At 35.4% G+C, this 24,545-nt stretch overlaps 2 protein-coding genes across 2 annotated transcripts in view; one reads left to right on the top strand and one right to left on the bottom strand.

Annotated features, from left to right (window-relative positions):
• LOC125672567 (WD repeat-containing protein 11-like) overlaps positions 1-214 on the bottom strand; it is a 67,669-nt gene extending 67,455 nt beyond the window's left edge. The window contains exon 1 of the mRNA XM_056149097.1: positions 84-214. The gene's annotated coding sequence lies outside the window, so the exon portion shown is untranslated. The remainder of the gene's footprint in view (positions 1-83) is intronic.
• Positions 63-22,689, top strand: LOC125660355 (uncharacterized). Its single transcript, XM_056150726.1, has 13 exons — positions 63-202; positions 2,175-2,282; positions 2,848-2,953; positions 3,589-3,676; positions 5,231-5,294; positions 7,224-7,348; positions 8,630-8,800; positions 12,481-12,669; positions 13,519-13,554; positions 18,536-18,775; positions 19,657-19,743; positions 20,307-20,313; positions 20,847-22,689. The coding sequence occupies exons 2-13, from the start codon at positions 2,218-2,220 to the stop codon at positions 21,871-21,873; spliced, it is 2,205 nt and encodes a 734-aa protein (XP_056006701.1). The 5' UTR covers positions 63-202; positions 2,175-2,217; the 3' UTR covers positions 21,874-22,689.
• Positions 22,690-24,545: the final 1,856 nt, after the last annotated feature.

Below are 24,545 nucleotides of genomic sequence, written 5' to 3'. Positions count from 1 at the left end.
ATTTTCTCCGGATTTTTGACCGAAATCAGTTTTACTTTTTTACTAAGTTTTTACCATTAATCCGAATTTCCCTGGAAACTTACATTGTACACGTGTCAGCACGGCATATACTTTACCGTTTAACTACAACTGATACGCTGGTTGATTAATGTCAGAGTGCCAGTTTAATCATGTACAGTGATCAAGGATGAATAAATTGCTGGTTAGTTTTCCGGTATATGAATCTGCCTTAGAAGATAAGCGAGTGTTGAAACAATGGTCTGTAACCCTTGTAACCCTGCATTTAATGATAAGTGGGTGTTGAGAGAATGGTCTGTAACTCTTGCAATATATGCTTGTGCAAGCTTAAAATAAAGGTGGTCGATATTTACTAGATTTTCAGCACTATAATTAAGACATATGGTTGATATGCTACATTGGATAAAAATATTGTCCCTATTGTAACCTGGTTACAAAATTGCCACCCAGGGAAACTGCACCAATTTCTTGCCACATCTAGTATAATCCTCGGGCACCTGACACTTGTTGATGAAATTTTACTGGTTGCCTGTGATTTGTTAAAGTTACTATACAGAGAGGTTCTGCTTAATTAAGTCAAACTGTCTTGATTTCTTTTATGATTTTCTTACCCATATTCAAACCATCTGCAATATTTTATTAATATAATTTGTGAACATGTTTTCATAAGAATAAAATTGTAATCGTACAGTGGGCCTGGTTACTCATTAGACCTGGTAAGGCCTACATGTAAGTATGTATATCAACCATGCAATGCAGACTGATTCCTATGGAAAGATTGATATACAATAAGGTCGATAAATTTTTGTCTTGCAAGCATTTGAAATTTCTAAATTTAATTTCTTCTTTAGCATGATTGACTGTATCGATCTCGTTTAACGTCCCTCTCGAGAATTTTTCACTCAAATGGAGACATCACCATTGACGGTGAAGGGCTTCAAAATTTAGGCCTATGCTTGGCGCTTACGGCATTTGAGCAGGGAGGGATCTTTAGCGTGCCACACCTGCTGTGACAGTGGACCTCGGTTTTAAAATTTGTGGTCTCATCCAAAGGACCGTCCCATTCAGTCGTCTGTTATGACAAGCAAGCGGTACTGAGGACCTATTCTAACCTGGATCCCCATGGGAACAAGGGGTACTGAGGACCTATTCTAACCCGGATCCCCACGGGAACAAGGGGTACTGGGGACCTATTCTAACCCGGATCCCCATGGGAGGGGGGGTACTGAGGACCTATTCTAACCCGGATCCCCATGGGAACAAGGGGTACTGAGGACCTATTCTAACCCTGATCCCCACGGGACTAGCAAAAAAATTCATTAGATGTTGAAACTGTAGGACATTTAGATTATATCTCAACAGGATGAAATTAAATTTGCTCTAATTGATGTTTATTAATTCATGAAGGTGCACAAACATTCCTCAGCAAAAAAACAACACACACACCCCCCCCCCCCCCAAAAAAAACCCCAAAAAACAATAGCTACTGCTGTTGATAACCTGTATACAGCTAAATCTATGGAATTCATGAAGAAAAGCAGTGAGTCAGACATGTGACTGATGTTAAAATATTCCATTTCCTATCACAATCTATATCAAGATTGAATTTTATTTTTTTTGTGGATATTTTTACAATAAACTCATGTTTGATATATGTCACGTAAGTGATGATATCGTATCCATGTTAGTTTTCAAGAATAAAGACCATAAACATTCAGATTTTGCAAAGTAGAAGATGGAAGAAGTGCAAAAGTCGCCATTAGGTTTGAACCCCCTCTAATAAGCTGAGAATTTCTGCCATTATCAATTTCTAGTAACACCCCTTGACAACCCGTGTACATGTATATACCCACTAAGCATTTAGAAATTTGAATCAGGGGAGGTCACTTAAGCTGTTAAAAACAATTATATTTTCGTTGTGCAGTGTATCAGGTATTTGTAATGCATCCTTAACATGTGGTTAGTTAGACAGCCTTCATTATCAAAGTAAATACCTTTCAATGAGAAAGGAGAAAATGTCATTGAACAGACAGGAACTGCACATTAAAATTACTCAAATTTTGCAATTTTGTTGTGAAAGTATCCATTTTTCAATTGTTGGATATCTTTAGGATCACTCTGGGAACAGAATTAATATGAGAATTTGTTTTTGATAGATAACGAATCATTTAGTCAACTAGTCAGATCTCCGTGAAGAAGATGGATGGTCACCAATCTCTTCCTCTGGAACTGCTGATCCGAATCATTTTATTTTCTGTGTTTTAGTAAGTGTTCGTCAGTTTCATATCATTTTTGTGCTCCCCAAAAATTTCTCATGGGAGCATATAGTCGCTGTTGTGTCGTTCAGTCCGTCTGTCGGCCTATCTGAGCTCAATTTTCCTAAACTTTTCATTTGAAATTTATCATACTTAATCACAAATACTCCTTGGGACAGGGACTTTTGGCCAAGGCCATTTTGGAAAGTATCAAGGTCATTTGGAACATATTCTTTAGATATGGTAAAGGTACCTTTAATATTTCAACAGTTTTTGAACTGGTATTGATCATATATCACTCAAACAAGTAACAAGCAAATGACTCTCAAACAAAGGTCACTCAAGGTCATTTTGTAAAGGTCAACATCAATCAATATATTCCTTATATATATAGAAAAACAACTTTATTTCAACAATATTTCAACAGTTATTGATCATTGTGTGAGTCATTCATCATAAGAAGTCGTTCATTGGTTAGATGCAGTTCAGGGAGCATCCATCAGTTTTACTGATATTCTTGTATTAATTTTCTTCTGACTTGTCATTTTTATTGTCCACGTTTTTTCCTCCGCAGTGTAACTGATGATGCTGTTCCATACTTCAGAAAGATTCAGAAGGAGGAACAATGGCTGTACAGATATCCCAGAATGCCCAGCTACTACCCAGGACATATATTATGGGTTTGTGTGAATGCTTTAAATTTGAAATGTATAGCGTTACTTGAATTATTGATAACTTGAACATGTCTCTTGTTAGTTTATCCTCATGTCTGATTTGGGTCCTTTCTATGCAGACAGTGAAAGGAAGACATTCCAGAATCATTAGAGGTGACTAAGTTTTACCTGTTTGTTACAGGTGACTGAATTTGACCTGTCTGTTACAGATGATTGGGTTTGACCTGGCTGTTACAGGTGACTAAGTTTTACCTGTTTGTTACAGGTGACTGGGTTTCACCTGTCTGTTACAGATGACTGAGTTCGACCTGGCTGTTACAGGTGACTGAGTTTGACCTGGCTGTTACAGGTGACTGAGTATGACCTGTCTGTTACAGGTGACTGAGTTTGACCTGTTTGTTACAGGTGACTGAGTTTGACCTGTTTGTTACAGGTGACTGAGTATGACCTGTCTGTTACAGGTGACTGAGTTTTATGTCTGTAACAGATGACTAATGTTTACCTGTTATAGGTGACTGAGATTTACCTGTCTGTTACAGGTGAATTTAACCTGTTTGTTACAGGTACCTGCTTTACCTGTTAATTACAGATGATTGATTTCTACCTGTTTGTTTCAGTTGATTGATTTCTACCTATTACAGGTGACTGTGTTTACCGTTCCTACTGCAGTGGTGTTGATTTTTTTTTGGATGCGAAGAGATTGGGTGGATGCTAAACAAGCCCTGTTGTGTAAGTACCACTCAAACTTATTTCTCCCAAAAGAATGTCTGTAACAAAGGCACCACATAGAAACATCAGACACAAAATAAGCTCCGCTGTGTCTACACTACACAAAATTACCTTGCACGAAAGAGGTTCTCTTAAATAGGTACCACATCAAATATATGACACAAATGAATCTATTGTGTGTAAGTACCACACTAAATTATTTGGCATACTTGTAAATACCTGATGAAATAGCTGGCACAAAACAAGCCCTGTTGTGTAGGTACCTCATGAAATAGCTGGCATAAATGGGTAGGTACCTCAAGAAATAGCCAGCACAAAACATGGTCTGTAGTGTAGGTACCACATGAAATAGCCAGCATAAAACAAGCTTTGTTGTGTAGGTACCATGTGAAATAGCCGACACAAACAAACCAATTACATGTAGTGTGTGAAATGATATACAAGTTCACCAAGGCAAGCTTATGGCAACATTCTCTTCATGGACCTCAATCATCAACACATGTATGATTGGATGACTAGCCCTGATTGTTCAATTTCATTGGTTGACTAGCCCTGAATGTTCAGTTTGATTGGTTGACTAGCCCTGAATGTTCAGTGTGATTGGTTGACTAGCCCTGAATGTTCAATTTGATTGGTTGACTAGCCCTGAATGTTCAGTTTGATTGGTTGACTAGCCCTGAATGTACAGTTTGATTGGTTGACTAACCCTGAATTTTCAGTTTGATTGGTTGATTAACCCTTAATATTCAGTTTACAAACAGTATTCTAAACGTTCAGGTCTAATCTTCAAGTTAAACTGAATGATCAGGACTATTCAACCTATGGAACTGAATGATCAGGACTAGTCAACCAATGGAACTGAATGATCAGGACTAATCAACCAATGGAACTGAATGGTCAGGACTAATCAACCAATGGAACTGAATGATCAGTACTAATCAACAAATGGAACTGAATGATCAGGACTAGTCAACCAATGGAACTGAATGATCAGGACTAGTCAACCAGTGGAACTGAATGATCAGGACTAGTCAACCAATGGAACTGAATGATCAGGACTAGTCAACCAATGGAACTGAATGATCAGGACTAGTCAACCAATGGAACTGAATGATCAGGACTAGTCAACCAATGGAATTGAATGATCAGGACTAGTCAACCAATGGAACTGAATGATCAGGACTAGTCAACCAATGGAATTGAATGATCAGGACTAGTCAACCAATGGAACTGAATGATCAGGACTAGTCAACCAATGGAACTGAATGATCAGGACTAGTCAACCAATGGAATTGAATGATCAGGACTAGTCAACCAATGGAACTGAATGATCAGGACTAGTCAACCAATGGAACTGAATGATCAGGACTAATCAACCAATGGAACTGATTATGTGATCAACATTTTGCTTATTCATAGATTTTGATGAATGTTTGTCTTCAAAAATTAAGATGATACAGTTACTGCATTTGAAATTGTTTGTGTATACACTTGGAGCAGCAGATATGTAGTTTTGCTAATGGTATATTCCTTATCTTTTTTCTTATTTGGTAGGCTGTTTCCTTGCCATTTTCCTGACGGGATCTGTCACTAATTTAATCAAGCTGGGAGTGGGGAGGTTTGTTATTCAATATTCTATAGGACAGCACCATTCACTCTTCGAAATTGCATCTTGGGTCAAATAAGTTAACAGCATTCAAAAGATAGGGTTGGATATCGTTAAGGATGAAACAATACACCATACTGGTTCATTTGAAATGATACGATACTTTTTAGTGATACTTTAATCTAAAATTAAGAAAGAACTTATACCTATAGTATGGTATGAATAGATGACTTTACACTTCTGGAGTTTTTAACCTTTTTAAATAAGAATCAAAGAGTTAGAAACAAATAGCAGATAATTACAATCAGGTAAAAATAAAATGAAATAGCAAGGTTTGTAATTTAGTGTGGATTTTATTTATTTCACTGATATTAGCTGAAAAATACTGACTCAGAGGGAGTGTCGAATGTTTTACAGGTAGAATGTTAATTTCTTTTGAATGATTGAGTTTGCTTCTCTTGTTTTTGAATTCCTCAAATTTCATTTGCTGTACATGTAGCATATAAGGCATAAAATCACATGTCAAGCCTGCATTTGAAACCATGTGATTAGGTGAAAGGTGAACATTATATTTCATTCTTTACCTTCCAAAACGCTTTAGAAACATGTTTCACCCCTCCCCAAAATTGTAAGTCGATAATCACGCTGATAAGTATTTAGTGTCAGACATAAATATTCTCAAGATTTTTTTTCCAATTCTGATTCCTCAATCTTAAATCAGAAGATATTCGATAATTCATAAAATTAAATGTCTTTAAAAAATCAGTAATGTAAGGCCAATTCAACTTAATTTGTAAATTATCATCCAGGGTCACCAAAAAGTATGTGGCGGGTGGGAGGATTTATATTTTTATTTTCTGAGAAAAAATATTAATTCAATGACAAACTTCAACAGAAGAGCATCATTTAATGCCAGATGGATATCAATCTATGCTTATTTCACAGACAAATTCCAGGTTAAGCTTTAATTTCAAACACAGATACCAAACTTCTTCAAGATTTACGCATTAAGAATGCGGGAAATTAAGAAAACCACATATCTAATCTATTTTTTTTCATGTGGATTTTCACGTTGTTATACCGGAAATGTAAACAAGAAATGTAAATACCGGAGTCAAACATGAAAAGTTTCCGGAAATCGCAAGTATTGCAAAATTAAAAAAATTTGGGGCGGGCGGGGATAATAATCTATCAATTAAGTTGAATTGGTCAAACTAAAATTGATTAAAAGTTTTGATGTTTCTTTTCACCTTTACCCTTCACGCAGTTTATTTACAGTAAAATTACAGTGACACTGATAGACATGGGAAAACCTGATGAGTTATCAATTCTGCTTTAATATTTAGAATAAATTTTGTAAACTAAAATTTTAACGAAAGTAATGCTATGTTGACACACACTTTATCGAATATCGTACTTTTCAAGTATTTATTGAATAATTGAAACATCAAGCAGGGGTATCGTATGTTGCATTTTATCAATTAGCATAATCTTAAACAGCACGTCTGTAGTTTTCAATTGAATATTCAATGAAAATGCAAGGAATAGATTTAAACTTTAAAGGGTAATTTTTTATCTATGATATCGATATCGGTATGAAATGAAATAGTATTTTACAGATAATTTTGAAAGTCCTTGGTACTGTAATTACCGGTGTCCAACCCTAATCAGAGATCACAGACCCCAAATCTATTTCACAACACTGACATGTGTCTATGAGGAATTCTGTAAATCGGGTAATTTTGTCATCAGGAATGTGATCATATAAAGGCATCTTGTGCAGTGTAAATTCATGGTGTGTTTTATCAGGATCCTTGGGGCCACAACATAGATTTTAACTGATCATGTTTATTGGAAAGATGCAACTGATGGGGTAAGCAATGTGACCCTTAGGCCTCTTGTTTTTACAGCTGGATTAATTTACCGTTAATTTTTCATCAGGCCTCGACCGGATTTCCTGGAACGTTGTTTCCCTGACGGCAAGATACGAGACGACATGAATTGTACCGGTAGATTGAAGGATATCATCCAGGGTTATAAAAGTTTTCCTAGCGGACATTCCTCATGTAAGTTACTGGTAGAAGTAATGATGAGGACCACGGAGAAATGATAGGACTGAAACAATATGCCCGGGCTCTTTCACAATACGATACGTATTGCAATACTTATGCCACAATTCAATATTTTCAATACGATACACATTACACAAGAAACCAATAATAACTTAAGGTATTCAATGTATAACTACCACATCTCATATCTAATAAATGATGGTGGGAATTTTATCTTTATGAATTGAAGTAAAGATCAAATACAGGTCAAACTCGATGTATTTTACCGAACCGAAGATCAAGGCAATTGATTGAACAATGAATCTAACGTTTATATTGAACAGAATAGATATTTTGGTGAATCGTTTCAGCCCTAAAAAATAAGCTCATTTCTTCCATAAGATTTATCAAATGTTGATGTAAAAGGTCTGCTCTCTAAAAATGATTTTCAATGCCAACTGCAAATGTCTATATTAAGGTAATTTCACCCTTCTAGAATTATAGGTTCAATCTTATATTTGGTTGTTGATTCTTCAAAAATACACAAATTGTTTGTGAAAAATAAAGGAAATCTATCGCATAATGGATTCGATAGATAATTAATGAAAACTGAGTTATTGCCCTTGGATTCAATGTATTGAAGCATATAATTGATTATTCATATATAACTTAGGCTTTTGAAATATTTTATGGTTAACAAGATTTTTTACAATAACTATTGAAAAAGACTCCAACAAAAATGTTCATGTCATGCATTAATCATATCAAATCATTGACTTTGCAAAATTTTATGACATCATAGGAGGGTGGAACTATGTTAACTGTAAAAATGGAAAATATTTCTTAATATTTCTCACAAAGCACTAACCAAACTGGCCTTATTTTCTGTTTACAGCCTCACCAAGCATGTCACACAAGCTTCTGTTTACAGCCTCACCAAGCATGTCACACAAGCTTCTGTTCACAATCTTACCAAGCATGTCACACAAGCTTCTGTTTACAGCCTCACCAAGCATGTCACACAAGCTTCTGTTTACAGCCTCACCAAGCATCTGTTTCTGTTTACAGCCTCACCAAGCATGTCACACATGTTTATAGATTCTGCTAGATGTTTCAACCACACAGATGTATTGGGCTTTCATGCTTTTGCTGTGTCCATACGAAATCAATGGATTCCTTCAGAATTGTCATAGCCAACATTACAGTATATCCTACACCTGGATCTCTTTCATAACCAGTACATGTACTTAAACATTATAGTGGTACTTGTATTTTTAGTTGTAATCCTTTTTCCAGTTGCCTTTGCGAGCCTCGGGTTTTCTGCGCTCTACGTTGCAGGAAAGCTGCACATTTTCAATAGGAATGGCCACGGTAATTCCCTGAAGATCTGTCTCTTTGCCTGTCTGTTGATCTGGCCCACCCTGATAGCCGTGTCACGGACCGCTGACTTTCATCATCACTGGCAAGGTCAGTCCAAGGTCAAATGGAAATTAGCCTCCAAAAAGCATCCTCACAAGTCAAGATTTGTGATTACATATCCTCCACACAAACCCTTGACGAATGTAGCTTTTTAAATTTCAGGTTCAAGCTTTGCAATGCGTAATATGTTAAAAATAAACTGTCCAATAGAATGTCTCTTTTCAAAACGAATTTTGGACTGAGCACAAAGATGCATGGCTGATCTGCATCATCTAGAGAGAGAAAAACAGTGGTATTTGTTTAAGTTGATATCATTGCATATGCGATAAGAAGTGGAAAAATTGAAGAACTTGCCATCTTTTGTTCACAGTGACGAGTCATCATTGTTTACGTCTACCATATGTTTAGAATGAGAACCGTATTTTGATTGGCTCCAGTGTACGATTTGGACCCAATGAAATGAGGACTCCTGAGCCCGAATTCAAATAGCTACCTTCATCAGGAGTTTGTGTGGAGAGTACGTAATCGCAAAACCTTGACTTGTGAGGATGCCAAAAAGTTTGGCAGGTTTATTCTGAATAAGCTGTACAGTAAATTCTCTTTACACCAGTATTAGTTGTAAATTCTTTTAACATATGACACATGTTTAAGCAGAGCAGTGGTTTTATTTCCAAGGGGTTAAATCAGAAACCATTGTTATTCCTTCTCCAATGGGTATACATTGTATCGTCGACTGTCCTATTTCGGTGACTGACCAGAATCATTGACCTTTTGTTTACGTGTGTGCGTTGTCGTTTCTGGTGTAGATTGCAGCATCAATTTCACCATAGTGTTTGCAAACATACATAGAGTACGTCTTCAATTTTTTTCTGAAAATGAACTACTAGAAGGAGAGTATGCAAAAAATTAACACGAGCACCCAAAAAATAAGCCCATTTACTTATTACTTTTTCAAGCAAACCAAGTCTAGAATTCTACACTATGTTATTTTATTCATTGACATTTAGTTGCACATTCCTCCTATATATACGTTTTTAAAACAGTTACAAATTTTTGGCAAACCTATATTAACAGTGGTCACCAAAATAGGTGACGTCACCGTTTTAGGACCACAAAGTGACATGTTTTTTGTTACGAAAATCTATTCAATTAACGTACCAATGAATTTGGAATTTTTGGATGAAAGTAAAGGAATTTAATTACTTTAAAGGTAGGTGTATCGTTTATTCATTTAATCTAAGTGATTAATGAGAAAATCACGGTTTATCACTAAGGTCACCAAAACTGGTCAGTCGACGATAGATCAAGTTGAAAAAATAATGAGATCAAATTCACACCCAATAAATATCGGGAAATTTTAAAGACATGTAACTAAATGTCTTGCGATTAATAGATAAATCTCCAGGGTAGGATTATTTTATAGTCAAATTGGTTTTCTTGGATAATTGCCCCCATTCGATATCATGCATAGAATATGTGTTTCATATGTCAGGGTTGCAAATAACCACTTGCCCACTCGCAAATGCGAGTAATTTTATCTGTGGGCGACAAAATCTTAAGGATCTTATCGCCCACATGGCGAGTAAAAATTTTGTCGGACTTTTCCGGAACCCGACCGGGGTTTGACTCTACTTTTAAATGCACTTTCGTTTTCACTATTTGCTACCGATAAAACGTTTTCTAGAGACAGACTGTTCATTGGATCAACGTCATAAGAAGACGCGCGATTAGATTCACGATGTGGAAATTTATACAGGGGGTACCTAACCCAGTAGAAAAAAGAAAAGCAGACCACAAGGAGTACTTCGTTGAGTATGACAGGAAAAGAGCAAGAAAAGAATAGAAGATTGACAGAAAGAAGGAAAAAGAGTGTCCCTTTGAGTGTTGGAGAGGAATCAGAGTCTGAGAGAGATGATGTTATTGAGACAGAGAGTAATATAGATGAACAAACAGAGATGGAAGGAGAGTCTAGGAGTGAAATTGGGAATGAGAGTGAGACTGAAAGTGAATATGACATTGATAGTGAGGATGAAGAGAGAGTATTTGAGAGATTGCAGGAATTGGAAATGGAAACTGAGTTCAATTAAATTAAAACATCATGTAAAAAGTTTTTTTTCTTCTTTGTTATTGCTTTCAACATTTCATTGAAAATGTGGGCCCCAAAATATCAATGTGGGCTAGTAAAACTTGTTAAGTTAGGAGCCCACATGGCCCCTGGATTTTTAAAATTATTTGCAACCCTGTATGTTACATAATTTGTGTAGTAGCCATGGTTAATTATAAGTTTAGCGGAGTAATATTATGTAGAATATGTGTTTCATATGTTACAATGTGTAGTAGCTATAGTTAATTATAAGTTTAGCGGGGTGATATCATGTAGCTATAGTTAATTATAAGTTTAGCGGGGTGATATCATGTAGCTATAGTGAATTATAAGTTTAGCGGGGTGATATCATGTAGCTATATAGTTAATTATAAGTTTAGCGGGGTGATATCATGTAGCTATAGTTAATTATAAGTTTAGCGGGGTGATATTATGTAGCTATATAGTTAATTATAAGTTTAGCGGGGTGATATCATGTAGCTATATAGTTAATTATAAGTTTAGCGGGGTGATATCATGTAGCTATAGTTAATTATAAGTTTAGCGGGGTGATATTATGTAGATTAGCGGGGTGATATTATGTAGATTAGCGGGGTGATATTATGTAGAATTATAAGTTTAGCGGGGTGATATCATGTAGCTATAGTTAATTATAAGTTTAGCGGGGTGATATCATGTAGCTATAGTGAATTATAAGTTTATCGGGGTGATATCATGTAGCTATAGTTAATTATAAGTTTAGCGGGGTGATATCATGTAGCTATATAGTTAATTATAAGTTTAGCGGGGTGATATCATGTAGCTATAGTGAATTATAAGTTTAGCAGGGTGATATCATGTAGCTATAGTGAATTATAAGTTTAGCAGGGTGATATTATGTAGATTAGCGGGGTGATATCATGTAGCTATAGTTAATTATAAGTTTAGCGGGGTGATATCATGTAGCTATAGTGAATTATAAGTTTAGCAGGGTGATATCATGTAGCTATAGTGAATTATAAGTTTAGCAGGGTGATATTATGTAGATTAGCGGGGTGATATCATGTAGCTATAGTGAATTATAAGTTTAGCAGGGTGATATCATGTAGCTATAGTGAATTATAAGTTTAGCAGGGTGATATTATGTAGATTAGTGGGGTGATATCATGTAGCTATAGTTAATTATAAGTTTAGCGGGGTGATATCATGTAGCTATAGTTAATTATAAGTTTAGCGGGGTGATATCATGTAGCTATAGTGAATTATAAGTTTAGCGGGGTGATATCATGTAGCTATAGTGAATTATAAGTTTAGCAGGGTGATATTATGTAGATTAGCGGGGTGATATCATGTAGCTATAGTTAATTATAAGTTTAGCGGGGTGATATCATGTAGCTATAGTTAATTATAAGTTTAGCGGGGTGATATCATGTAGCTATAGTTCATTATAAGTTTAGCGGGGTGATATTATGTAGATTAGTGGGGTGATATGATGTAGATTAGCAGGGTGATATTATGTAGATTAGCGGGGTAATATTATGTAGATTAGCGGGGTAATATTATGTAGATTAGCGGGGTGATATTATGTAGATGATCTAGTAATTGATTTGATAACATTGTTTTCATTTTGATATAATCTTTGTAGATGTGACTGTGGGCAGTGTCCTTGGAATGACCTTGGCCTACTTTTGCTACAGACAGTACTATCCAGCCCTATCTCGTTCAGTTTCACACTTGCCATGTATTTCGCTTCCATCAGAACGTGACCTCATTCCTTCGTCACCCACTCACATAAATAACCCGACTGCCGTGGACTCGTTCTTAAAAATGGTTTAAACATGGGGATTTTGTAGTGTATATGAAATAAAAACTTAATTCTGTGAACTGCTGATTTTTGGTATCGATACTGCCTACAAGTGATGTAAAGCAGGCAGGGTGAGGCTTTTTCAGGTGCTCTTAGAGTGCATTTTCCACAAGATATTTAGATCATCTGTGTTTCTGATTATGTGTTTAACAAACCACTTTGTTTACATTTCTACAATAGTTCACAATATTGTGCCCAGGCAGAGTTTATTATACTCCACAAAACTCCTTTGAAACTGCTCAACAGAATTTCATGAAACTTTGAAGTTATGAGGACTCCCTGTGTAGATTTGTTCATGAGGACTTGCTGTGTAGATGTGCTTATGTCCTTTTGAAGTTTGACAAAAATAAAATATACTACTGAAACAGTTTGTCAACACTACTCATCGAAAACTTCTTAACTAAATTTCATGAAACTTTGTAGTTAATAAGGGCATACTGTGTAGATGTGCAAATTCACAAGAAATTTTGATTTAATTTTTTCTTGGAGTTATGCCCCTTTTGAACTTGTAAGTTTGGCCAAAATTAAATATACTGCTGAAACAGTTTGTCAGTGCAACTCCTCTGAAACTTCTGAACAGATTTACATGTACCTTTGTATATTTAATATGGACATACTGTGTAAATGTGCTTATTCACAGGAAATTCTTATTTTATTTTTTTCTAGCGGTTATGCCCCTCTTGAACATAGAAGTTTGGCCAAAATATACCATTTAGTGCAACTTATGTGAAACTGTTTTTCAAGCCATATGTAATGAAATTGTTTCTGTTTTATTATTTTACACAATTTACATATCTAAACAATATTCCATAACTTTAGTGGTGCCATCTACTGACATGGATGAAAATAGTACAGGTAACTTAGGTCATGTTTATTATGTGCATTTTAAATGTATTTATAATCCACATAAATTCTTTTAGTGTTGGTGTGTTTCTGTGAGAATATGTATGTAAATTGAAAATGTAGATTTTTTTATCTCCACTAAGGATTGGTCCATGTATGTACATAAAGTTGTCTGTATTTTATGTTGTGGCATAATCATGTTATTCGCTCCGCGGAGCAAATCAGTTTGACATGCTTGGTTTATACGTGTTCACTATTGACTTTTTATAATCATGCTATTTATTCCGTTGATAAAAGCAAACATCTTTCATTCACATTTACAGAATAAATGCCATAATTAAGTACGTAGAACACATGCCATGCTAATTCGTTCCGCGGAGAAAATAATATGATTATGCCTATGTTGTTCAATACTCGGTGATGATGAGGAATAAGTATAGGATCTCCCATGGTTTATGGTTTTATATGATTTATATCCAACTCGTGTGTTTTCTATCCCCTCACCAAGGCCCGGGGATAGAAACACACAACTCATTAAGTATAAATAATATCAACCCACCAACCATGGGAGATTATTTTTATCACATGTTCACCCCCTAGGTAAGTGGTAGATGTAGTACGGCCGAAAGCCGAAAGTCCCGGATAACAATTTTTGCATGATTTCTCTCTTAATAGTGGAATTACATCAAACTTATTGTGATAACTGTTTGTGACCTATTGAACAAGAATCATATAACTTTTTCTGAGAATTCCCTAAAGAAGGTACTGAACCAGAGTTTTCAGATACCGAAACAGCGGTAAATCTAGTACGTTTTATAAATGCCGAAACCTGAACACGGTCGCTGATCTTGCGATTTACCGAAAGTCCTCGTTTTATTATTTTAAAACATAAACAATATTGAATCAGACTGAGTTCTAAATATCTAAGATAACTTAAATAAATCGCAATTGCATATATGGTGCATTTATATGCGCATTTTATTGTGTCACCCTACCTATCATTTGTAATTATTCATGTGTAATACACGCACTCTTTTGCTATATTTCAATTCACTTTGATATACACTATAAATAGTGTGTTTCTTTTTAAACTTCGGTTGTTGAAGCATATTAATTATTGAATTAACTGAATAATTTTGTAGTTCAATCATTATTTTGATGCAGTGTAGGCTACTAATGCATAAGAAGTGTAATTTAAAGTAATCATATGTAATTTATCGAAGAGAAGCGACAAGTTTTAACATAATTTCATCATCAAGACGATTAAAGACTGTATTATCATAATTCCTTTTTATTTTTTAATCAAAAAGATAAAATATTGTAAAAGCACACTACTTGGGTTACATTATTAGTATAGTTTCTTTACTTTCGGAGTTTAGATTTTTATTCAAAATAACATGACTCTTGGGTGAATAGAGAATGGGGAAACGTCGCGTGGCCAGAGGTGCTCTGGGCAACGGAATCGATGATTAATTTTATAATCATTACTAATTTCCGACAGATATATCATCAACTATCGTTTTACATGTACGCGTACGCTGTTTAGGTACGAATTTACCAACTAAGGGTACTTGTTCCGATTTTAAACAATATCACGGTCACAAAATACAGCAGTTTTTATTATTCTGTGTTGTGGAAATAATCATAAAAACATGAAATGTAGTCTTAATCAATAATTTTGCATGAAATGGATTACTTAGAACCCAGTATTTACAAAGGGGCTGTGCAAACTTCGACGGTGTCTGGGTTCCGACATTTATAAAACGTACTAGATTTACCGCTTTTTGGCAGATGAAAACTCTGGTTTGGTACTTTTGTAGAAGATTTCTCAGAAAAAGTTTATATTTTTTATGTAACTAAAAGAGTGCAAATTGTGTGTTATTACATGCAGCATTAAGAGAGAAATATAAAAAAAAAAATCGTTATCTGGGACTTTCGGCCGTACTGCATTTACGGCTTACCGTACAAATATCTGTTATACTTGAGGACTATTTATATTTATGCATTTTAATAGTTTTACATTATACCACTTTTGTATTATGTATTCATTTTCATATTTAAAGTAATTTTTTCTGAAAATGAGGATAAGTTAGTTTATAGCAAGTTTTATAGGAAAAATAATTTAATTGCTATGAAAGAATTGTGTTATTGAAGAACACAGCAATTGCTATAAAAGAAATGTGTTATAGAAAGATAGAGCCAACTGCTATATTATAGAAATATACAGATTATTATTATGTATGAAATGTACATGTTATAGAAAAATACAGCTAATTACTATAAAAGAAAGGTATATTACAAAAAATACAGCTGTTTATATTTGATAATAAGAAGTGAGTGAATTAGTTTTCAAATCAGGCATTGTGTCCTCCAAATATTTTAGAATCTCATTCTGACTTCTATAAAGATGTATCTGTTATCATTTTAATCTGCAGAAATTATCAGAATAAATATTTTGGGAGATTTAGTGGATTATTTGGTTGCATTCTTTTCATTCTGCACCACATTTTTCTATCCTACAACTGTAATCTGCTAATTACTGTATAAACAATCAACATAGGATATCATTTTTTATCAGTTTGTCAAAACAGGATCAAAGATTAGCGGCCAGTATTAGAGGACCAGTCATAGTCAATGGACCATAACGGACTACTCTCCCCAAGCCTGGCCTATTAAACTTCACTCAAACCCTTCTTCAAAGAAAATTTAACAAATTAACACACAGTGTATTTAATTGCTCATCATTAGGTACTCTGTGTAGATCTTATCCAATGGGATTGTAGTATCTTAGGTACGGGAACCAATAGAAATTGAGTTGTAGTTCAAGGGAGAGAAATTTCATGAATAAATAGTATTTTACTTTTTGTGAAGTCCTAAAGCTAAAAGGAAAATATTAAGAAGCCTTTCTAATCAAGTAAGTGTATATTTTATTAGAATTTTAAGTTATTTGTTAAATTGATGAGATTAATTTATGAACTTTTAACTTAAAAATGTTCAGTAATTTAAACTTTAAGATACAGAAGTAACGGGTGCTAGTATATATTTTATAAGAAATCTAACTAATGTATTTGAAATTCATTCGATTATAAACTTTCAAGTTAAATTTTCAGTAATTTAAACTTTAAAAGACGCTGATGTAATAGATGGCTGTATCTATTTTGTGATAAATTTAATGTATTTGTAAAATTCATTATTTTAACCTGAATTAATACATTCAGAGACAAATATAATGGTATATATGTCTCTGATAAAGACTTGTATCTTTATATATGTATCTTATTTCTGAGCTTAAAATCTTGTTGCACAATTTTTTGTATCTGATCAATTGAAATGGTTTTATTTTCAATCTATTTCTTGAGACACTGTTTGGCCCCATCCACTTATCCCTGTAGTGATCAGGGGCAGATCCAGGAATTGCGGTTGGGGGGGGGGGGCGCAACTTTTTATGAGGCAGGGGGTATGGGGTCGCCTTTGAGGCCCAGGGGGCGAGACCCCGGAAGCTCCTAGATTTTATAGGGCTTGAAATATGTATCCTATTTAGTATTTTTTTTTTTTTTTTTTTTTTTTTTTTTACTATTTTCTGTCATTTTTAATAAGTTGAAATCAATAAAATGACGCAAATGTTAAGGGTTTTTGAAAAAAATGTAAGTTCTCCCGATAAAAGTAATTCAGGAAATCAAAAGATTATGTCATTTATTCCTCCGAGAGTGGAAGAAATTATTGCTTCTTTTATCGTTTACATTTTTCTGCTGCGCCCCCCCCCCCCCCCTTTAAATCCGCCACTGGTGATATTAGATTGATAAATTCATTCTAGTTACTAGAAAAAGAAATATATTCTTATAACTGCTATTTTTAAAGAGATGTGTTCAACCACTGAATATAACAATTATCAAGGATGTTAGACGGATTTTGAATTTGAAAGTACATGTAAATTTTGTATGATGATAACCAAAAAACACACACAAAAAAGCACCAATGTATTGTTTAAAAAAAAAAAAAAAAAAAAATGGGAGGTAAAATAAAATTACTTTTTCAGTGGGTTGCAATCATCTTAACAACTCCCTTTAGATCCACCACTGTTAAATTTTCAAAATAATTCTTGTCTGTCGCACCAGCCTCAGCTTCAACGTTACCTTGTTAATACAGGTCGTGTCAATGTCATTCAGTTTAAAGGGGTAGGGCCTACTACAAGAACAGGAATTTTTTAAAACAAGAATTATGAGGTTTTGTTGCAAAATAGAGGCATTATATGAATTTCATATGTATTAAAGTACAGCGGGTGTTATCGTGTTTACAGTAAAATCTATCTTTAAATTACTATTCTAAGTCTTATCTGTAAATATGTATTATAAATGGTAGATTTTAAAACTATAACATGAATATTATGAACAAAGAATATACAATTATTAATTTCAATCAGTAGTTTTACATTCGCCTCAAGAAGCAAAGTCAAACCTTAGTGCGCGCCTATAAAATCCACGGCATGTTTATAAAAAGAATGTTCTTAAGAAACGTCTTAGGAAAATTTTAGGATAATCCTAAGAAAATCTTTGGCATGTGAATCAAAGCTGACTTAGGACTGTTCCAAACGTTCTTGATGAATCCTAGAAATACTAAATCCTCATACTGCAGTGCTTTACACGGTCATATCATGGAAAGCGCGCGAAATTTGTCCGTGAAACTCACCGTCAATACTCTTTCCTTTCCGAGTGCAGGCACGTAGCATTGTTTTTCAAAGTGTGTATGTGGGAGGGGGGTCGGGTCGGGGAAGACATTTTACTTGACTAAAATACATGTTAAACAATTATAAAATAATAAAGATAAAATGGGGTTTTTTTTTATCCGATCTTATCCCACAGCCTGAGAGGGAGTGGGGGTGGGGAAAACTTAGAAATCGTTGGGGGTGTAATGTTTTTCGTTGTAAAGGTCCAAGCTTACAGTTACCATCTTCGCTAGCCAAGGGTGACGATACACGGTGTTCCTCATTCACAAGAAAGAGGAACACCGTGTATCGTCACCCAAGAAAGAGGAACACCGTGTATCGTCACCCTAGAAAGAGGAACACCGTGTATCGTCACCCTAGAAAGAGGAACACCGTGTATCGTCCCCCTAGAAAGAGGAACACCGTGTATCGTCACCCTAGAAAGAGGAACACCGTGTATCGTCACCCTAAAAAGAGGAACACCGTGTATCGTCACCCTAGAAAGAGGAACACCGTGTATCGTCACCCTTGGCTAGCGAAGATGACAGTTATAAGCTTGTCATTTGATATACTACTATCAAAAATAGTGAAATAGTGGGTGGTTGCTTTATTTATATGGAAATAACATATAATGAGCATTAATTGTCATAATTCTACGTGCCTGGTGCATACATGCATGGTGTATGAGGCAAGTTCACAATTTCGCGAAATTCATGCATGCTTTGGCCAATTCACGTGAATCAATAGGCGTGTCAGTGTGTGCATTTTTCACACCAATAAGAAACTGAGTATGTCTGTTAATATATTCTGTAAACAATCGGCACTCAACAAATGCCTGAAAACTGCCAGTTGCAGAAAACCACAATGTAACCATGGTTTGCAATGAAACACGCACAAGTCATGGATGAGTGGCCTTGATAGTCTGCACATACGAATAATGGAGTTGTCATCAAGATAATCAAAAGGGTTTTCAAAAATCCCTAAGCACTCTTTCAAGTCTAATACAGCAATTTCGTCGAACATCTAGGGCACTGTCATTTTTTCCTAAGTCCGAAGAATAAGACAATTTTTAGGGATTTTCCTAAGTTAAGATACGGTCGAAAAACACACTTAGGATTAAAATTCTTCCTAAGCGTATCCTAAGAAATTTCTTTGTTCTAAGATAGCTTTATAAACATGTTTATGTTGATCTTACCTTTATTTTGCAACAAAACCCCCATAAAGCCTGTAAAATATCGCCTAGATGATGAATATGATAAAATTAATCATATGAACACCATATTACGCAAAATAAACCCATAGTTCTTCAAAAAGTAAATCAGATATTAGTGTTTGATGATGGTAAGTATTAAATACACGACTCATTCCATGAAGATGTACATTTCTATTATAGGAATGGATTTAGTTTTCAGCCATTGTCCTGACAGACATACCACCCAAGTCCTCGGAACACAGACCCGAGTCCACCCTCTCACCTACCCCAGCGCCACTCAGCGACAGTAAGTACAGATAGGCGCACTAGTGTGTAGACATTCCCGAGTCCTCGGTCACTCATCCATGTTCCGTAACTCTGTTCGGAAATTATGTCTTTATCATAAAGTCTAACTTTCCGAATATGCTGGCTGTTCTAAAACCATGGATTTATTGTGATGCAGCGAAGCTTGTTTGGTATACCCTAGAACAAAAATATGATACCCCAGCTTCTATTGTGCTAAATTTTGAATACGCTAAAATAAGTATACGTGAAAAGAAAACGTAAAATACATTCTAAGTGCCTCAAGTAAGGTTATTTAGAATAGAATGAATTAAAAAATGGCTGGAGAGGGAGGGTGTCACAATGTGAAAAATGTGCCGCTTTAAAATTATAGTCTTGGTGAAGAATAGAAGATACCGTCATGGTGATTTGCTTAAGTAAACGTAAAGTTTGAAGGTGAAGAAAAATGAGGTATGTAGATATTCTAGGACTGAGGTATATGTAGATATTCTAGAATTTAGGTAAATATAGACATTCTGGGATTGGGGTATTTAGACATTCCAGGATTGAGGTACATATATATTCTAGGATTGAGGTATGTAGATATTCTAGGATTGGGTTACATGTATGTAGCTATTCTAGGATTGGGTTACATGTACATGTATGTAGCTATTCTAGGATTGGGTTACATGTACATGTATGTAGCTATTCTAGGATTGGGTTACATGTACATGTATATAGATATTCTAGGATTGGGATACATGTATATAGATATTCTAGGATTAGGTTACATGTATATAGATATTCTAGGATTGGGTTACATGTACATGTATATAGATATTCTAGGATTGGGGTATGTATATATTCTAGGATTGGGGTATGTAGATATTCTAGGATTGGGGTATGTAGATATTATAGGATTGGGTTACATGTATATAGATATTCTAGGATTGGGGTATGTAGCTATTCTAGGATTGGGTTACATGTATATAGATATTCTAGGATTGGGGTATGTAGATATTCTAGGATTGGGATAAATGTAGATGATTTGATATGGTTTTCTCGTAGACTGAGTGCTGGTCAGTTGACAGTTCAATGAATTTAGACGATTTCATAATTTTCTTGTAGAATGCCTGTTAGTCAGCAGACAAAGACAAATTTTCCCGTCCTCAGCACCAATGTTGATGGATGCTGCTCCTTACCGTCTGCATCACGTGACGTACTGACCAATCAGCAGACGTTTCCTGATCCGGGCCTCTCTTCTCTCGGAATGGAAGAGGATCTTCCCATACCCGACTTCACTCATCTTCCCTCCAGCTTAGAGGAAAATGACATCCACCCGAACCCTCTGAGGTCCGCCATCTTCCGGACTATACTTAACAGCTACCCACAACTCAGCAGGAAGCTACAGAGAAGCCACCATGTTGTTAAAAAGTTTCAGGAGACGCCTAGCAACCGGCCCACTTGTCTGTACCAGACTCCACTGACCTCCAAAGCTGCTGACGATCTTGCCATTGGAAACCTGGTTTCAGACCTCCTGGATGATGAGGGTGACCATGGATACGTCAGTTTCAACGACAACTCCTCCGTCAATTCTTGTAGATCCATCTCGCCAAATCCCTCTTCTGCTGAAAAACTGCAGCAGGATATATTTGATGATGTCATTGTGAAAAATGAATGTTTAAAATTTGAGGACATTTTCCATCTTGAGTCCACATTAGACGATCTTTCCAACCCTTGTGACCTAAGTGTTACCAAGCCGGGGACCTCTGATTCCAGACCTGTCCCCAAACCAGTCAAGTATCAGTGTCCCATCTGCGAGAAAAGCTACAGAGGAAACACGAACCTCAATTACCATATGGCCACTCACACGGGTATACGTCCCCACAAGTGTTCTGTCTGCGGCAAGGCATTTACCCAGAAGTCCACACTCCGCACTCACTTCCGGATCCACACCGGTGAAAAGCCGTACCAGTGCCGGACCTGTGCTCGTGCCTTCGCTGACTACTCCACGTGCATGAAGCATGAGCGGACACACAGTGGAGAGAAGCCATACGCCTGTCCAGTCTGTGGGAAGTGTTTCGCCCAGTCCGGGAACATGCTCCGCCATCAACAGATACACAGAAAAAGAACGGAATTCATAAGTGCTCAATAAAAATGCAACATAGTGCCAATATACATTTTCAGAATCTCATTTTTTGTTACACTTGCATAATTAAGCCACCTTAAGAATTTATGTATTATCTATGTGTTCAGATCTCACTACATGTGCAGATACATGAACAGTTTGTGTATTATTTAGATATATTCAGATCTCAATACATTTAGATACCTGTATAAGTAGAATTTTTAACGAGGATTTAGATTTGGCATTTTTAGCGAAGGTGTTGAGATCGCTAAACTTGAATATCACTTACAATTTATTCCCTATCGTAGGTAATAGTTATTTTTTTCTAAATTATAAAATCGCTAAAATTAGTTCTCGTCACAGGCAATTACTCTTTATATAGTAAATTCGACCCCAAGCGATGCAATTGCCTGTGGTTCTCGTTGAATATATATCCATTTTAATGGAAAACTCGCTAAATTTGTGTGTCGCTAAAAATTCCACTTACATGTATACGGAGTATGTTAATATTTAATTACATGAACAATTTGTGTATTATATCTAGATAGTTAAATATCTCATTTCCAATACATGAACAGGTTGTGTGTTATTTAGATGGGTTCAGATATCATTGCAGATAATGCATATATGCATAATCTCATAACAGATAATGTTTATGCATAATCTCATAACAAATCATGTTTATGCATAATCTCATAACAGATCATGTTTATGCATAATCTCATAACAGATCATGTTTATCCATAATAGTGTACATGACTAAGTTGATATTTAGGTGCTTTGAGTTTATTTTGTATAATATATAACTTTGATGTTTTTAATTAAAAAATACCCGAGAAACAATGATACTTTCCTTTCTTAGTGTATTTCAATGTCAGAGAGAGAGAGAGAGAGAGAGAGAGAGAGAGAGCGCAGGGTAATGGAGGAAGGTGAATATAGTGAGTTAGCTATTCCAACTTGAATTAGATTTTACAAATCGTTTGAGCTTCTTTTTTCCTCACTTCTCCCACATTTCATGTTCAGTGTAAAACTTGAGGAATGTACAGTTTGAGATTAAAGACAAGAGTCAACACATCTCAAACACAGGGTGAGACAAAGGAATGTCCTATGTAACGAATACCATTTACCGGCATAAGGGAGTAAACTCTTAGCCCCCCCCCCCCCCCCCCCCCCCCCCCCCCCCCCCCCCATTTACCAATGCTAAAATAATTCTGTAAAGCTAACATAAATGTCAATCTAATTGCGAATATTTGTCAGTTGTTTCCCCTATTTCAAACATAGGTGGTGCAAGACTCGTTTACGTCCTTGTTGACTTCCGGTGTACATAAGATTTATAAGAGAGTGCAAGGTTTTTGTTGTGCAAATATGGAGGGGGGGTAGAATTCCCGAGATATGAAGCTTTTAAAAAATTCAATTTGTTCATTGTCATCAAATGTGACAGCGACAACGATCGTTTCAAGTTCCACTCAGCGTCGTGCGCTATAAACTTCAGTCTTCAGTTCAGTCCGACTTCACAGATATCAGATGACGACTTTGTTGCAGAAAGTATTTACGGGGGATTAAACATTTGCTCTGTAGATCGTAATATTCTGCATGAATGTTTTATGCTGAAATTTTATCTATCCTTAGTGATACAGTCATCAATGATCTTATAATTCTATGACCCCCCCCCCCCCTTTCTAGACTAGATCTATAATCGAACAGGAGAAATTTGAGTCCTCAATATATAAACCAAGTATGTTACAAAAATACATTTCAGATGTCATTTAAAAATTAGTTTTAAAGTTAACCGAGGTCGTCAAACTAGGAATGAACGCGATTGCTAATAGAACCCCCCCCCCCCCCCCTACGCCGTCACTCGGTACGACGACACGACTGTAATGGGGAGGTGGCTATAATCAGACTGTAACTGTAAGGCAGTGACTATTCTTAGGTCTTGTTTTCGTTTTTGATGACTGGATTGTAAATTGATGTCAACACTTTACTTTCATTGTTAATTTTGTTATAATTCAAAAAGTGTTGTAAAATATTGTTGGAATTTCAAGGAAAACGAGTCTGGATTCTTCAATAGTCAATACTATGAAAATAATCAAAGTATGAGATGAAATTGTCAAACTTTCATAACTTATCAAAGTTTGCATTATCATAGTTATGTTGTTATGTCATCTTTATCAACTGACCCACGGAAGTACAGTCCAATACGTCTAAGAAACGAATACCAGTCCTAGCCTATTTTAACTGTTGACGCAAACCAGAAGAAAAATGCATCTCAAGAGATAAGATATTTCTGAATTTTTTAGAAATAAAATTTGAATCACATCTACTTTTATCAAAATTAAATGCAAATTCATAAAGCTATAAATTTATCCAAGTGAAGTAAATTACAAATTTCACTATCATATATACAATGTTGTGTTTATAATAAAAGCCACACATAGGCCTATTGTTCATTGTGGTTTTTATTTTTAAAAATCATTGCATTACGTTTTTCAATATTCACTTGTAACTTCGATTCCAATCTGAAGTATGAACATTTAAATTGACCTTCAAATTGAAAAGTGTACTACATTTGTTAAGTGATGTATTTTAGTATTAAATCATTCATATCATGAACTGTCATGGTACATATAAACATGATAAATTCCTATACATGAAAGTAAACACGGGTCAAATTATGTAGGCCTACATCAGTTTCCTGC

This window comes from Ostrea edulis, chromosome 9, assembly GCF_947568905.1.
Source record: "Ostrea edulis chromosome 9, xbOstEdul1.1, whole genome shotgun sequence".
NCBI classification, from domain to species: domain Eukaryota; kingdom Metazoa; phylum Mollusca; class Bivalvia; order Ostreida; family Ostreidae; genus Ostrea; species Ostrea edulis.
Note: the sequence above shows the minus strand (reverse complement) of the source record. Positions and strands in the feature narration are given on the sequence as shown.